General features: G+C 41.4%; 1 protein-coding gene across 1 annotated transcript in view; it reads right to left on the bottom strand.

The window, feature by feature from the left end:
- Window positions 1–17,496, bottom strand: part of CDKAL1 (CDK5 regulatory subunit associated protein 1 like 1) — a 610,267-nt gene that overhangs the window by 521,305 nt on the left and 71,466 nt on the right. The window contains exon 4 of the mRNA XM_018555678.1: window positions 17,190–17,274. Coding sequence (XP_018411180.1) covers window positions 17,190–17,274 — 85 coding nt within the window. The remainder of the gene's footprint in view (window positions 1–17,189; window positions 17,275–17,496) is intronic.

Here is a 17,496-nt window from a genome sequence, read left to right on the forward strand (position 1 = left end):
ACACTGCACCAAACGGCATTGCGTTCCAGCGTGGGCAATGAAACTGTGGATGGGGGGCGCGTTTGGGGTGCCATTGAAATAAATGGCACTGCAAAGCACCTACAGCAGCAGAATTGATCAGGCCCGAAAACCAAAAATTATTTTTTCCCCAACTTTTTTAAATTAAAACAATAAATGAATAATTGTATTATAAGCACATGGCGCTTGAATAGCTTCAGCCAGAAAATGGCAGCTGCCAGTGGCAAGATTCCACAGACGGCAGCTGGATGTAAATTCAGCAGGTAGTAGGTTCCTGCAATATCCAGCCTGATATTGGCCATTTCAAATTGTAAAAGCAGGCGAGTCATTGCACACACCCACTGCTTGCTGTGCCCTCCTCCCAGTGTGGAGGAGAGAACTAGGGGATCTAACCAACTAATCAATAATTGGAATAGGTGTCAACATTTAGTTTACTAATTTGTAATGAGTGGTGGCTAGTTTACAACACACACATGGACCAAAAGTAGCCACCCTCCAGATGGAAGGACAGTGCCTGCACCATTCATAGAGAATTTGAGGATCTATAAATAAGAGTGGAGTGATGCACAAATAAAGTAAATTTCTGTTAATCATTAAGGTACTTGAATGCATTTTTAAGGTTTAACGCCCAAGTCTAGTGTCACTTTCATTCAATTTAATATTATGAATGGCCCTTTAGTAATGTCAGGGCCACACCTAAGGCTCCCAATATCAAGAAAGTTGCCCTTCACTGTTCTAAAATGTCAACATTTCCCATTCCCCTAATGAGTCCTAGTTTCCCATTTACATCTTATGCCAAATAAACCTAGAGGGCTTGAAAAGTGTTTAAAATGATAAACTGTGTTAATAAAAGATGAATACCTAGAACTTACTTGATATCAGCTTCCTGTATCCCCTGCACCTAAACTTTGTGAGGCATGAGTAGAACACTATAAGCTAATCAGGACTCTTAGGGCCTGTTCACATGATTTTTAGGTCCTGATCAGGTCCGGATCAGGTGCAGATCTGCAGACGTGGTGCTATGTGTTTTTGCTGCATTTCAGTTAAAAAAATATATTTTTTAAAAAATACTATGAATGAACAGGAGGGGAAGTAAATCACTTCCCATTCATTCATACATGAGGATATAGTAACCATACTATGTCCTCATGTTATGTACAAACACTCAGCCATCACTGATCACCGAGTGTTTGCACTCGCTCTCCATCCCAACAGCTGTCACAGGAGGCTGAGCGAGCAGGTGCAGGGAGGAGAGCTCAGCCCCCTGTGACAGTGCTGGCTGTCTCCGCCCCCCACACCGGGTGGCCGGACTGAGACAGGAGGTTGAGCGGTGTGGGAGAGACGCCGGCTGCTCACATCCCTCTCCTCCCACAGCGCTCGGCAGCCTGTCACACTTTCTCTACTTCCCTGCTGGGACACAGAGCAGCGCCCAGCAGGGAGGAAGGAAACCTGGGAAGCGTCGCTGTATCGGCAGAAGTGTACCCCACTGCAAGGGTACTTTCTTTTTCCTGGAAACCTGAAAAACAAATTAAATTTTTTCAAGTCTTCACATGCTGGCAAACCAGTAATCCGGTATGGACAAGACACATGTTTATAGTTTTTTGATTCTCAGCTAATTAAAATGTAAAATGGGCATGATGTGGTCTAAGCAAACAGCTCAGCATATCTGGCCACAAATCTACAAAGCTTTCAGGAAATTCAAGACAAGACGACATTGTGATGTGTACTCAAACATTTGTGCCAGACTGTGTTGTGGGGACAGTGTTTACAGTACTGCATGAGTATATAAACTGGAAGGCTTAACATCTCGGTTTATACTGGCATAGGGATCATTTCAAAATTACAGAATGTTTAACAAACAAACTAGCTGGAGCAGCCTAACCAGTACATCAACAAGCAGGTCTCATGTTCAATTGGAGGTCATTGCTTGTTACAGGTTATATCACTTCTACTTAAGGTCTCATGCACACAACCCTAATGACGTTCACACAAGATCTTGTGGACAGAAAGATCCTGTATAAAAAAAAATGCATGAAATGGTCAGTAAAGTGCTTGTGCTTAGACACCTATAGACGAGTATACGTCCATACAACGTTCAGACAGAAATTTACATGCATTGGTGTGTGCACATTAACATGACCTCAGGGGCAGATTTTTCGATTTTGAGAATCCTAACGAAGTAAAAGTTTACCGATTTTTTACACAGCTGCGTACATAAGCCAATAGAAAACAACACACATGCATTTGGATCCATAGAAAAGCTGTACTGAGTAAAAACACTGCTTTTATATAGACATGTGCATGAGCCCTAGCAGTGAAGGATGAGCAGGAGGTCACACTGAAACATTACCTATAGATATTAGGCAGTCAGATGTGAAGGCACAATCCACCACACTCGGCAAGATACTGCTGAAAAACCTGGCAAAACAATAGTCAACAATAAGTCATCATTATAGGATTTATAACCTGCCCATCTGCAGGGTGTCCACTGGGTGTGCTGTGGTGTTCAGTTTCCTACACCTTCCATTAGGGAATCATATTTGGCTTTCGCACATGAGCAAAACCTGCCATATATAGCGAGAAGAGAAGTGTCAACTTCTGAAACTATTGCTGTAGAGTACAACTAATTTGAGATCCAATGCAAAGGGTATAGGTTATGTAGGGTAAGGGTCTGTAGGGTATACATTCCCTAAAACGTGCCATACCTATATTGCAAACTTAGTCATGCACACCTATTCATCAACTGTCCACTCAGATAAGCAGCACCATTTTATTGTAATATGGGAATGTCAGTCAAGATGTTTATAGGGTATAGGAGCAACTTCTTAGTAACGCAACACCCTTTGGGCATCATTATTGGGCAAAATGCCACTGTTTTCGGTTTAAATCTGCAGTATACACAACTCTCAGAAGCCAAATACAGAAGGGTTTTCTATCATACCCTGCACTTATACTTCTAAAAAGTAGGGATGCACCAATACTAATATCGGTGCTGAGTATTTGGGCGAGTACTTGTGCCTTGAGTACAATGCCTAGCCCGATCCTTCCGGATCAGGAAGTCGGGCAGCGAGTCATTACATGCTGCCCGGCTCCCTGATTGGCTGGGAAGCTGGCTCAGTGTGTGTGTAATGACTCGCTGCCCGGCTTCCTGACTGGTCAGGAAGCTGGCCAATCAGGAAGTGGGGCAACGTGTAATTACGCGTCCCCCGGCTTTCTGATTGGCGAGGTAGCATGGAGCCAGCTTCCTGGCCAATCAGGAAGCCGGGTGCCGCGTCATTACACGGCACCCGGCTTCCTGATTGGCCAGAAAGCAGGCTCCATGCTTCTCTCGTCACCTACCGACAAGAAGCATGGGGGCGGCTTCCCTGCTAATCAGGAAGCGGGTCATTACAAGCCGCCCGACTTCCTTAAATGGGACTTCCGGTACCGAAATGCTGTATTGGCGAGTACCGTACAGAAAATAACGGTACTCGATACTGAACTACCGGTATCGGTGCATCCCTAATGAAAAGGGCAAAGCACTTTCTGGAATTTGGGGGTGCTTAGGCACTTGCGTCTGTACAGCCTCATTGTTGAATATCTGAAGTGTGAGATCTATGGCACTGTTGCCTCTGCCTGCAAGTCTCAGGAGATTTAAAGTAAAGCTGACCATACACTTGCAGATTTTTTCCATGTATGCATTGTGGATGAACCTTCCCAGCTGGGCTATTGTATTCTGACCATCAGCACCTGCCAACGTCAGAATACCCAAGCAAACAACATTACACCTGGCTCCTTCAACAAAAAGTTGACTAAACAGTCAAATGCAGTGCCACACACAGCTTGGATTTCGGATGAAATTTGAGCAATGCATTGCTAGCTTAAAATTTGGTGATTACACTATTGTACCACTCACTGTTCTCCTTACCCAAGGCTCTGGCACGAGAAAGCAATGTCCTGCCTCTACCAAGATGGCTGCCTTCACACGGAGACACAGTGCAGAACAAAGCATGACGAGTCAGTAATGGTGAAATGTCAGCTGTATGGAGACCACAGGCAATGCTGGTGACTAGTCCTTTGTCCCTCTGCCTCCTTTATTTGGCCATAGCTTTCGGAGATCTTCAATTGATGGATATGGCTACTGGAGCCTCATAGGCCTTCTTCCCCAGCACAACCCTAAAAACTGCAACAGTTAACACGTACAGTGTCAATTATTGATTTATTGTAAAACTGTGCTCCTGTTAGGCCTTGTTCACACCAAATGCAGAGCAGATCCACTCAGGTTTCTTTTTTAGTTTAACATGGGCTTTCAGTGCGTTCCAGGCATTTGCATGTGTTTGATGCGTTTGCATGCGTTCCAGAGCAGATCCAGAGCAGGTAAAATAGGGCCTGCTGCAGTTTTTTCACCTGCTCTGGACCTGCACGCATCGATGCGAACTGGAGCAAAAAATACCATTGGAATACATTGGACTCAGTTTTGATCTGGTCTGCAAATGCTCTGCTCTGCACCTGCTCCGTGCTCGGTGTGAACAAGGCCTAAGAGATTGTGCAGCAATACAACTACTAAATGCAGGACAAAAGCTATCTGCATGCCAATCTGTAAGCAAACAATGGAAATAGCATGCAAAACATATAATACAGATGCCATTACTGACTTCTTGCCTGAAACGTCTATTTTGCATTCAGTTTAAAAGAACTGCATGTTTTCACAGGCATCATTTTCCAGTCGCCCAGATGGTCATCGGCTTTCCATTGCAGGTTTTTTGTGTGTGTGTTACACAGTACCAGGATGTACCTGTCACAGGCCCAGCATGCTTGTCAGCTGCTCCAAACTTCTGCTGTACTTTCTGCCTGGGCCTGTAATTATTTACTGCTCAGTGCAGGTGTCACATATCTAAGAGAATGCTATTTTCTTTCAACTGAAAGTGACAGTTAACTCTGTGGAAACAGACGGAGGAAGGAGACAAGAGAGCAAAACCACAGTTTAATCTGAAATTCTGAAGTCCTTTTCACAGGAGTATAATTAGAAAACATGTTTACTTATTTATGTGAAATGTGATGTTCACCTGGTACAACAAGCTTCTCAGCAGACAAACTGTACTTCGAAAGTGTGATAGAAATCTAAAAATATGAACCTCCCCAATGGTCTAACTTAGGACACCACACACTAGGGACATATCTATAAAGCAATGAATCTGACTCACAAAACATTCACTGGTGGTGAATCAAATCACTGACATTTAAAAAACATGAACCTGCAGTGAATGTTTGATGAATGTCAGATCTAATGCTCTATACATTTACAGTTCTTAGCACCTCTTCCTACTGACCTCATCCATTATTAGTCAGCAGGGCATTAAGGCTGGGGTCACACCATTTTCCAGACCAGATCTGGAACATAGTGCATTGCGTTTTTGCTGTGTTTTTACCACGATTGGAAATAGTTTTGTTTTTTTAGCTTAAAATGGTCTCACAGGTGTGTTCCAGTGCAGTCCAGACTAGACAAAATAGGACAAGCAGTATTTTTCTGGTCTGGAACAGGCTGCGCTGGTGGGAACAGAGGCAAGAAATAGCATAGGGATACATCGGGATGCATTTTGGGTCTGGAAACAGTCTGGATGTGGTGTGAATGGGCAATAAAAGGAGAAGTCTAGCAAAACCCTGTTTTTTTGGCTTTACTTCTCTTTTTGGTCATAGAAGTACCTTTATTAAGTATTCTTGGCACCCAAATCAGCATATAGTGGGCTACCGCCTGCTATATGGTGACAGTGCAGAGCTGTGCCACAGCGCTCTGTGACAAATGTTCAGAGCTAAAGTGCATCTAAACCTCAAGCCAGTCCTTAGATGAAGAGGCTGGATTATTAGACAAATGCCCTTCAATAAATATATTCATAAAGACAACAGTGAATGGGGAAAATATCACCTTTATGTCCACTAGATGGAGCTGAGGAACACAGGAAATAAATATGTTAGTAAGGAGATACAATGTTACAATTCAAGAGACCGTTGAAAGGAATAATCATAAAAGGTAATATTAAAGGAGAACTATGAGGTGAGTGCTTTTCACTCACCTCATAGTTCTAGCCGACCTGTGACAATGCGACTGTCACAGGTTGGCTCAGTAGATCGGGATGTGAGCGAACACATAACAGCGTTTGCCCACTTCCCGATCCTGTCACAGCTCTCTGCCGTGACAGGGGAGGGGCTGGATTCGCCCCTCCCCACTCCGATCCGCCAGCGCTGACTGGCGGATCGGACGGGGGAGGGTGCGGGTACAGCTGGCTCTGCCTCTAGATAGGCAGAGCCAGCTGTCACTCACGCAGCTAGGCGGATCCATACATAATTGTCGGAATCCGCTTCAGCATCTCAGTATACTGAGCTTAGGGTGATGGAAGGACGCTAGTTTGTGTCCTCCCGTTACCCTGAGAACTATGGGGAAAAACCTCAACCCCATAGTTCTTTAAAGGAGAACTATGGGGTCAGGGCTTTTCCCCATAGTTCTCCTTAGGGTAATCTCCTTTAATCATGTAGTGTCAGTGGTAACTTTTGTATACTCATTCCCTCCAGGAGCCTTTTGTATTGTAACAGTGTACCGCTCACTAACATAACTACATGGACAAGCTAGATAGAATAGACGCGCGCACACACACCTGTTGTATCTACACTTACACTCCTTTTTCTATGGTATCTATGGAAGAAGCCTTAGTTGTTACACAGGACAGGCATGTCTGCCTTTGTCCATTACATGGTGGATTTATGCGCTTAGTAATCAACTAAAAAGAGTTAACATTGTTTAATGCTGAAGTCCGGCCTTACCTTCAGTCTTGCTCAGTTGTACAGGCCCCTCTCTTGTAATGAAATTACTTACTATAAATACCCTGAAAACTCTGAGGGGGAATTTATCAAAGCAATTGCGACTGTTTCAGCCTCTTAGATATTTTTTTTATGTGCAAATCTGTTTAGCCGCTGCTTCTAACATGAGCGCCCGATTTGACCAGAGCTTGCACTGTTTTCCCGATTTTGCGTGTTTTGCGGAAATTCACAACTGATTATATCTGCTCTTGTCCTGCGGCTGTCTGAAACTGGAGCATGCCCTAACTAAACAATCGCTACTTGAGAAGTGCCCATGACCACTTCTTGAAGAAGCAACAGCTTTTTGCCTTGAGTTACAAGTCTTCTTTCCTGGAGTCCATTTAGTCTCAGTTATGAACAACATTACACTAGCATCATAAATCTGGCACAAACATATCCCACGCAACCATGCATGAGTTCAAACACTCCCAATTGCTATGATAACATTCCCCTGTGACCTTCTCACAGCATGCAATAGAAGCTGCAGCAGGTCAATTAGAGCAGCGGTCGCCAACCTTTCGGACCTCATGGACCACTAAATTCATGTTTCTGCCCCAACCTTGCCATCCATAGCCTGCCCCTTTTTATTAGTTGGACTTCAGTCTCTTTCAATCAAGGAGGCTCAGCTTCCTGTCAGCCCTTCCCACTAGCCACGATCTGGCAATATTAAATAGAGAAATGTAGTGAAGATTTCACTGGATCGAAAATGAGGCTGGTAATGAAAATGGAAATGTTTAATATAAAAATACCAAGCATATTAATGAGGGGGGAGGGAGGAAAGGCAAAATATCAGTAGTTTAAGCCTCAGCTTTAAGTCCCTCTTTTCAGCTCACAGGAATGCAAGGATTCCACATTTCAGACAAGATCAATAGGTATTTTCAGTACTTGCCCAAAATGTTCTTAGCCCGAAAAAAGTAAACTAAAGCAGCCGACGCATCTAAGGACTGGTAACCTGCATTACATTACATTTTATATTTTAGCAATTTTTTCTCTACACTCTTCAGAATAATCTTTTTTTTTTTTTTTTTAACTTTACTGTCGGGGGCTTTTAAAATAAAAAACGAGATTAAGGACACAGAGTCGTCAATCTCTTTCTGCAGTCCCTGTTATGAATGAACAGGAAGCCTCTATATTGAGTACTCCTGCTCAATCACAACTTGTGGAGATAGTATGTTTACTATGTCCACAATCATGAATGAACTTCCTGTTCATTCATAATTAGGGGGGTGTGGGCACAGTCAAACTGTGCCCTCAATTATTTACAAGCAGTCAGCGAGCAGCTGATCGTTGACTGCTTGTAACAGGTCTCCACGCTGACTCGCTATCACAGGAGGCTGAGCCGGCTGTGCGGGAGGAAAGCTTGGTCTCCTTTGACAGGCGATTACTCCCCTACACTGAAAATAATGTAAAATCTGCGCTTATGGAAGGAGTGAAATATGAAAGCTGCTGTGCTATGATTTGTAGAGACTGTGACTCACATTTGTAGAGACTTTTCATACTCCCCTACACAGGCGGCTCTGCCTCCTGTGACAGCTCACAGCTGTCTCCTCCCCCCACACCACTCTCTATTCTGATCTGTCATAGGAGGCAGAGGGGGGCGGTGTGACCTTTTGACAGTTTCTCTCCTCCCGGCTGGACACTGTTCTGTGTCAGAGGGGACACAGAGTAGCGCTCAGCGAGGAGGAGAGAAACTAGCCCAAAGTATCATTTTCCGGCCAACATATTTCGGCGGACAAAATTTTGGTGCATCTCTAATTTTTGCTTTTGTGTTTAGATACACTTCTATTCAACGACATGGTCTACAACCACAGAAACTTCCACATACCTGATGACACCAGCTTTCTTCAGAGTGTCCTGTGCCTAATGGTAAATAAAATGCATCTGGTAAATCTGGACTCTACCTCTAAAAAAAAACACTTATTATTAAAGTGATAGAAAAGCTTCCTTCTTTTCTTTAGGCCATACTCACATGAAAGTGCTACCCTTCTTTAAAGCTTTTGTTTTCCTCGTTCTCTAGCTGATCCTCAACCATGCTACTTTAAGCTGTCTGTATCCTACACCATCTGTCCATACAGGTAATTCCAAAACCAAATTTAGAGAGGAGGATGAAAGAACTGATAAATCTACAAGCAGGACTTGTGGCCACATGCCAACTGGCACTGCTTCAGATACACAGACACTCAGTCTAGTTTACTCTTGGGGGCTGCAATTGCACCGTAGACACACTAGCTTGTATTTAAAAAGCAAATAACAGTCCACAAAGAGCAGCAGGTAAACTGAATTGGAGGTCATCTTTCTCTGGTCTGACTACTTTAATTGACTAAAAGCTGAAATTGTATTGGATATTGTTCCCAACAACTTTCAATTGCAGTCTGAAAAATAAATAACTTACTTGTGTTAATCTAAAAGAGGTATCCAAACCCGGTAAACTGTGACATGGGCAGGCCGTACAGAGAATATCTCAGTGGAGCAGAGACAGATGAACTCTGTAAGCCTGTAAGCCATTTTTTACTTGCAAAAGCAAAATGTCTAAGACGGTACCCGCTTGTATCTTTGTTAGCCATAAAAGCATCATTTGCGCACCCTATTGATCCTGGTTTCAGTACATTACTGAGGGTTTAACATTCAAACCTGAAAGGCTGAGTGCTGAAATCCTGTTGTCAAATAAAAGAACTATGGTCCAACCTTTTTTTGGACATAGTTATCTTTAGGGCCTCAGCAGGACATGTACTAATGTCATCCTGTGATCCCCCAAACTCAGCATACAGCGGACTATTGCCGGCTACATGCCAACATCGCAGAGTTGCACTGCATCCTGAATGGATCCCCGATAATATTGTTAGGATCCACCTAGTCACCAGATTGACAGCTGGCTCTGCCTCTAGGTGTGCCTGCCCCCTTCCAGGTCCGTTTCCCCAGTCAGCGCTGAATCTCCAGAATCTCTGCAAGGAGAAGATCCTGAACACAGCAATCAGCGGTATGTGTTTACGTAGTTCCCGATCAATAGAGCCAACATGTGACAGCTTCAGTGTCTCAGGTCAGCTCTAATTATGGGGAAGAGTGTATTTCATAATTCATAATTCTTATTTAAGAGCTCCTCAGTGGTCAAGGCATAGCGTTGCACAGAAGAGACTTTTCTAGATAATCCAATCAGCATGCTTTTTGGTACCAGCAGCACGTCAATGATACATTTTGGCATGGCTCCTCAGACACTGAATTTTTTCATATTCCCTGATGTCTCACCTATCCAAAACACTTAACCTCAAGCTAAGATTTTTGTGCTCACCTTTACACCCTCAAGTCCTTGTACACACAAGAGAAAGTGTGAGCAGTGTGTACAGCAAGCGTTTATTGTTTGGGGATGATAAACAGAAGTAACTAGGACAGCTATTTGTACATGTAAAGCAATCAGGTAGCAGGCTTTTAACATGTTTCCAGTAGTGCTCAAAACCTGCTAGTGGTCTTTTTCAAGTGAGAGTCAATACTCCCACTAATATCTCTGTTAAATTTGCAGTATTTGAAGGTCAAAATATAGGATATTAACCTTCCTCATCTTATGTGCACATGTAGCCCAAAGATTGCTGAACCTTACACTGTAGAAGGAGGTGGTTACGTCATACAAAAAGGGGAGGATTTACAGAAAAGAGGTATAATAAGCATAATGACCACAAGGTGGCAGCATAGCAAACTAAATTGAACACAATAATAACAATACAACTGCATTGACCCTACAACTGCTGGAGGTAGTACATAGTGACAAGAGTCACTTTAATACATGTTACTTTAGGATTAAAATTTCATTAAGCACATACTTTGAAGGTGAAATTGTGAACCCTTTAACAAGACCCGATTCACCACTGTCCATCACACAACAAATAGAGAGGACAACGAGAAATGTAGAGGAACTACCTGCCCAGGATAAAGGTGCTCCTATACAGAACTAAAATAACCAAGGAGTACAAGGGAACAAGATTCACATTTGTGAGAACATATGAACAACTTGTTTTAAATCCATTTGAAGAAAGGGAAACTAATGAAAAAATATAATAGCAGAATAGAGAACAGAGTGTTCCAAATATCAAATGAAAGGTTTCAAGGTAACATCATTTCGTTCTAGATAAAAATAAGTGGGCTGGTTGTCCAGTCCTTTGAGGGGAGTTTTACTCACACTTGAAGACAATATTGAAATTCAATATACAAAGTAATATAATTAGATGAGTCACCAATAAGGACAGAGGAAACAAGAAATGAATGGTAGTTTTAAAAACAGCAGGAGTTCATATAACTTTCTAAGATGGATAAAGACTAACAGCAGCCGTGAACTTCTTTTTGAAACATTCTGTGGCCTCTTCGCTGTTAGCAGAAGTGATTGAAATGGCTACATAAACAACCAATTACTTCTGCAAAAAAAAAAAAAGTATGGGTTATATTAGCAAAGATTGGGACCAGCATACTGCCATGTTCCTTGTTGTATCTTTAAGATGCCAAGCAGTGTGATGTATGTAAATGATCCTCATGTTCACAGATCAGCAATGAGCACTTTTCCTTCAGTTTTACTGCTGTGCTGGTTTCCGACAGAGAAGGAGGCTGGAAACTCTGACCTCAAGATATTTCTGTGACAAAAAAGGAGGCGTCAGTTACCTGTTTAGATTCCCGATGTCTCCATAAATGGGACCTGCCATCAGCTCTTTCTACTGTCATCAGGGTGATTGTTAGCCCCCCCGTGATGGTAAGAAGGTGAAAACAAATAAATACATTTTAAACATTTAAAAAAAATGTGTACCACTATGAGGCAAAGGTATGTGTAAGACCCCTATTTTACTACCTCCACAAGAGCCTGGGTGGTCGCTTAGTGATGAAGAGGCAACCATTTTGGCTGACTTTAGCAACAGAGTTAAGCTAGGCCCCTGATGTTCAACCAGTGTCCCTTTGGTAGTTATTGTGTGGCCCTTGAAGGTGGTACTGTGGGTATCGGTGCTTGCTCAGACAAGTGAAAACAATGGATTCCAGCAGTTAATGGTTTGGTTTAATTTGATCACACGATCTTACTTTTTTTCCGTGCTGCCCCATCTCTTTACTCTGTTTATGTTTATTTCTTTCCTCTGATCTTTTATAATAGATCTTGCACAGAGAAATATCAAATGTTGCACAAGTACATTTAGGGATGTAGGAAGAAAAAAAAATACATAGCAGATGCTTACAGTGCTTAGGAGCAGGATAGAAAGAAGGTAAAACAATGTCCTGGTTAAGATCGATGGAAGAAACAGACTTGGGCACAAAGGAGATCAGAAGGCTCAGAAAAAATGTTTCCTTGTGTAGCAGAAGAAATAGATCCTTTCAGGATAAGGCTGCTAAGTCAGAAACCCTTCAAGCAAAAGTAATGGCAATGAGGAAGGCAACCTTATGGGCAAAGACAGCCCCAGAGGCAGCAGGTTTAGATGATCGGGAAGCAGCCATGGATCGCTTCCCAGAAGCTGGATGATGTCTGAGGAAAAAACACCCTCCTTGGCAAGTCAGGGGCAATGAGGATCACTGGAATGCCTTCCATCTCCATCCAGCGAAACAAACAAGAAAGAAGCCAATGCAGAAATCTGAGGGTCCCTGGTCCTGGCAACAAATCTGTCAAGTTTGTTGTTGAACCAGGAAGTCAATACACCTCCAGGTATAGAGAAATTCCTCTGGATCATGAAGTTCATGTCTGAGAAAGTCTGCCTGCTAATTTTCCATACCTGGAATGTGCACTGAAGAGAAGGCTAACATGTGAAGATTTGCCAAACTAGAATGAGTGCCACTTGTCTTTGAGTTGCTCAACTAGTGGTTGTTCTCATCTTGCAGTATCTTTCCAGACTTCAACCAAATCTGCATTGCCCATCTCTCTTTAGCCTTTGCCAAACCTGTCCTCGTGTACTTGCCTGTATTACCATTAGGTAAACGTCCTGCATTATAAAAGTGGTGGAAACATGAGCATTCCCTCTCACTTACTCTGAACACACGACCAGAAACTGCCTGCTTTTCTTAACTATGTAGAGAAAAACACCCTTCTATTACCCTAGAGGAAACATGTTTCTAACTTCTCACATCAGCACTACACCGAACCACCCCATGCACATGTTGGCATCCCCTGGGGAAAACCCATAAATCACAGACCGAGCAGGACTCATAGGACTGCCCAATGCATACACATAGACCAATCTTCAAAAATCAGTGTGAAAAAATAAACAAGTTGTTCTAGGAAGAAAATGTTTGTATATTATGTGCTACCACTTGGACAGTATGCAAATTGTGGACATTTGTCCAAACTGGCTAAAATATCAGTGTGTATGATCAAAATAAGACAAACAAACAAATAGAAGATACTCACAACCAGGACAGAAAAACAAAAAAAAACAAAAACAAATTATGCTTGGAAGAATAGGTAGAAGAAATTGTGAATCCTATCAGAAAAACACATTTTGGGGAAAAGTCACCTTAATGTCATTCAGCAAGTTCTTGTGGAAGTTCTTTCCATTGTGAGACAAATAAAAGATGCAGACTGGAACAGTGAGCTCCTAGTTATATCTACACTAATGTACACTGCACTATCTGCTTGCTCCCACTCTTAAAATCTCAACAGCTGGACACGATTTCCACAACATCAGCGAGTGCACAAGAGGCTGGCACTTCATGTAAGCACTTATAACCAACACAATAGCACATATCTTAAGAGCTTTAATAACTTTCTATTTTCTAATAGTCAAGCTAAAAGCTACCAGGGTTACCAGGATAAAATGTTATATCAATGAAGGTCCTTCTATAAGGCTTGCTTTGGTAAAGGTCTCAGTCTGCCACTCCATGAAGCTTTTAATGGAAAGAAAGGTTTTTGGGGGGTTTTTCTACATCAAATTTAAACTGTTTTTATGGGAAGCAAGCAGCGATCAAATGGAAGGACTCAGTCACAAAATGTACATTATTCAAGGGGACAAGAGACTTTTAAATGGCGCACTAAAAGGCTGAACACTACAGTTCACCAAATTCCAAATAATAACAAAAACACAAGTTTGCAAAATAATGCAATATGTTTAGTATTTCAGCAACACATTGGAGAGTATTTTGTTTCAGAGACATGATTTTTCAGTACTCAGAAAGAGATTACGCTGAAAGTTTTCAGTAGATTAAAAGAAGATTTTTGTATTTGACTTTTTCTAAAGTCAATTAAGGGACACAGGAGGATAGTACATGACTTTTGAGTTATATTTTCTCTTTCAGGAGGTCTTGACACTGGAAAACAAAAAAAACTTTAAGCCAGCCCCTGTATAACTTCCCCGCCAACCATCTTCCCTAAATGTAATGAGCAAGCAGTACATAGGGCAATAACACAGAGGTGCAGGACCTGTGTCCCCTAGTGGACTTCAAGAAGATGATGTTATGGTAAGTATCGCCTTACTTAGTTCCTTCATGTTGTCAGGTGGAAGCCATGACTCCACAGGTTGTTCACAGTCCTCAGAAAGGAAGGTGTTAGCAGGATGTCTCTAAAGGTTCTCATTCATCCAGGTCATGGCATATCTGTAAAAATTAAGTCAAGGCAACTGGACTTGCTGTATTTTTTTCTTAAAGACGTTTCACCGGTCATCCAACCAGCTTTCTCAATTCAGAAAGCTGGTTGGATGACCAGTGAAACATCTTAAAGAAAAAATACAGCAAGTCCAGTTGCCTTGACTTAATTTTTACAAATGTGGTGTTAGGAGTAACTCTAAAGATCTTAGTAAATGTACGCCTGGGAAACAAAAGAAAAATAAAGCCAAAAAAGGTTTGGCTTTACTTCTCATTTAAGTGGGGGTACGGGGTCCCACCCATGATCACCATAGTATGTATGGTCAAACATGTTGCTTTACACATGCTGCCAAGAGGAATGAGAGCCAGACAGTAGATGGCTAAAAAAAAACAAAAGGAAAAGCTGGTCCAGCAGCTGACAGGCAGGAACGAGATGGTTCCAGCATTATGAATTTAGGTTAAAGACAACTACAATAAATTATATAAACTCAAGAAATATAATATAGAGCATAAAATGACAATGTTTTTGTCACTTCTAGGACTAGAGAGGTGGAAAACCATAAACAACAAAACACAATGCATGTATAGAAACAATACTGAACTCCATTATTTAAAATGCAAAAGGTCAATGCTTTGCTTCTGACAAAACAGAGTAGCTCAATTATTCCCACAGATAAACAAAATAAGACAACAGATACTAAATAACAATTTATTTAATTACAGTACTTTGGCAATATAAAGGATTAACCCCACCACTGAAATGTTAGCAAGAACTAGCCAAGGGATTGAGAAGCGCACTCACTTTTAGCTCTCTGGCTTAATTATAATTTGGTGAATATTAAATAGAAGTCTAACAACTTCTGGAGGTAAAAATATTCTCTGCAGCTGTAAAAAAAACTGGTATTTGATATAGCAAAAATTATTCCCAACAAAACTGATGTTCTTAGTCTGCATATCCATACAATAAAATACTGGAGAGTTTGCTGCTATTGGAACAGCAGCATAATTATCAGGCATGCAAATAGTTTAATTGTTCAATAAAACATACAATCTAAAAACTGGACCTCTTGAATTAATGGATGCCTGCTCTATGACTGGACAATTCATTCAAACAAGCCAAAGACTATTGGCAGGATATTGAAACATCTTTTTCCCAGAAAGTAGTGCGGACATAATGCCATATTATATATGTAATGCATGAACATGCATGCCCTGTTGAGCAGCCTTGGCCTAAGATCTAAGCCCAAAGAATATGCAACGCATGTCCATGCAACATATGGTTTTAGGTGATCTACGCATCTGAGATATTCTGCTAAATGGTAAGGTACAGTTACATTTACAGTTATTTACAGTTACATACATTTTGTACATACATTTTTTTTTGTTTTATACTGTCTAGACTTGCAAAACTGCTGCAGCCATTCTAAAAAGGAACGCAAGGGGAAGATCTAGGTTCCCAGCAATAGAGCTGGCACAAGCGCCCACATTTTTTTTAAAAATATATACAATAAGAATTAAAAGAGAAAAAATACAAACAATAATAATATTATATTATAGAATTTGCAAAGTACTGCACAAAGGGATGAGCTTTCAGGAATCATCTTAGTGCAAACAGAGCATGAGATAGCCGGACAGATTGTGATAGAGAGTTCAAGTGGTGAGCATGGGGGGAGGTGAGGAGAGAGCAGGTCTTGGAAGAAGCAAAGAGGATGGTTTGGGAGATATTTTGAAACAAGGTTGGTGATGTCCTCAGGGTAGAGTTGTAGATGGATTTGTATGCCTTTAGTATTTTGTTATTTTTTTTGCGAGGGGAAGCCAGTGGATGGATTGGCATGGGGTGGCAGACACTGATCAGTTTGTAAGGTGGATGATTCTGGAAGCAGCATTCATGATAAATTGAGAAATGATAACCTGTGTAGAGGTAGGCCAATGAGGAGATAGTTGCAGTAGTCAAGATGAGGTAAAAAGGGAGTGAATTATTAGCTTTGTGGTGTAAAAGGATAAGAAGGGGTATAGTATGGAAATGTTATGGAGGTGAAAACGGCAAAATTTGTATAGAGATTGGATGTGAGGCTGGAAGGAGAAGCCAGAATCCAGGATTAAACTTAGTAACCTGGTATAAGGGGAGGGACTGATAACTCTGCTATGGATTTCCATGGAAAAGTTGGGATGCATCTCGGTAAAGTTTGTTTTGTTACCCAAAAAAAAAACAGTTTGGGGAAAAAGAAAAAAAAAGTGACGCACTGATTACATTGAGTAGTAGAGTATTATACCAGTCCACCAATGCATGTGCTGATTGGCAGATAAGGACTGCCATTATACTGTATGGGAGGTGCCATCTTCACCCAACACTAGCTCAGAAGCTCCCTGGATGGATTTTTTACATAAAATTAGATTCTGAGCTGCTGGTGGATCATGATGAATAAAGTATGCAATATTGGGGTATTATATGTATGGTGTTACCCTAAAGCTGCCCATACAACTTACAATTTATCTGCAGATTTTCTGTGGTCAAATGGAAGAGGTGCAACAGATTCCTCCATCTACCCTTAACTGTGTGTATGGAGTAATCTCCACCAGGGGCCAATCTGTTGCACTTTTTCCATCTGACCACAGAAAATCTGCAGATAAATTGTAAGGTGTATGGCCACCTTTAGAATTTGTAAAAACCCACTAATGAGTGAGAAATAACAAGCGCTGCAAATGTAAAGTTACAGATATTTTACATGGCCATTTTATTTTTAGCATAACGGGTGTAGTAGAAAATATTTTCTATAGCTTTGATTTATAAAAGAAACAATAGCACTTACTTTATCGAGTTCCTAAAGTGGTCTTCTGCGGGGCTCTTCACTGTGCAACTGTTTAATAGCCACAGGTCTGCTTGTTCTGGACTCTCTACAGGGAAAAAAAAAAACAGAATGGGGGATTAAACACAAACAAATGATGCCCTATCACAAATATGACAGACATAGTTCTAGATAAAAATTTCCAGATAAAAGAAATATCCCTTTTTAACTGGACATTTTACAAACGTATTTTGAACAATATCTGCAGGTGGGCATTTGAACATTTTGAAAGCTTGGCTAGCATTATAATTAGAGGTGAACGGAAATAAAA

This window comes from Nanorana parkeri, unplaced genomic scaffold, assembly GCF_000935625.1.
Source record: "Nanorana parkeri isolate BGI_ZX_2015 unplaced genomic scaffold, ASM93562v1 scaffold208, whole genome shotgun sequence".
In the NCBI taxonomy this organism is placed as follows: domain Eukaryota; kingdom Metazoa; phylum Chordata; class Amphibia; order Anura; family Dicroglossidae; genus Nanorana; species Nanorana parkeri.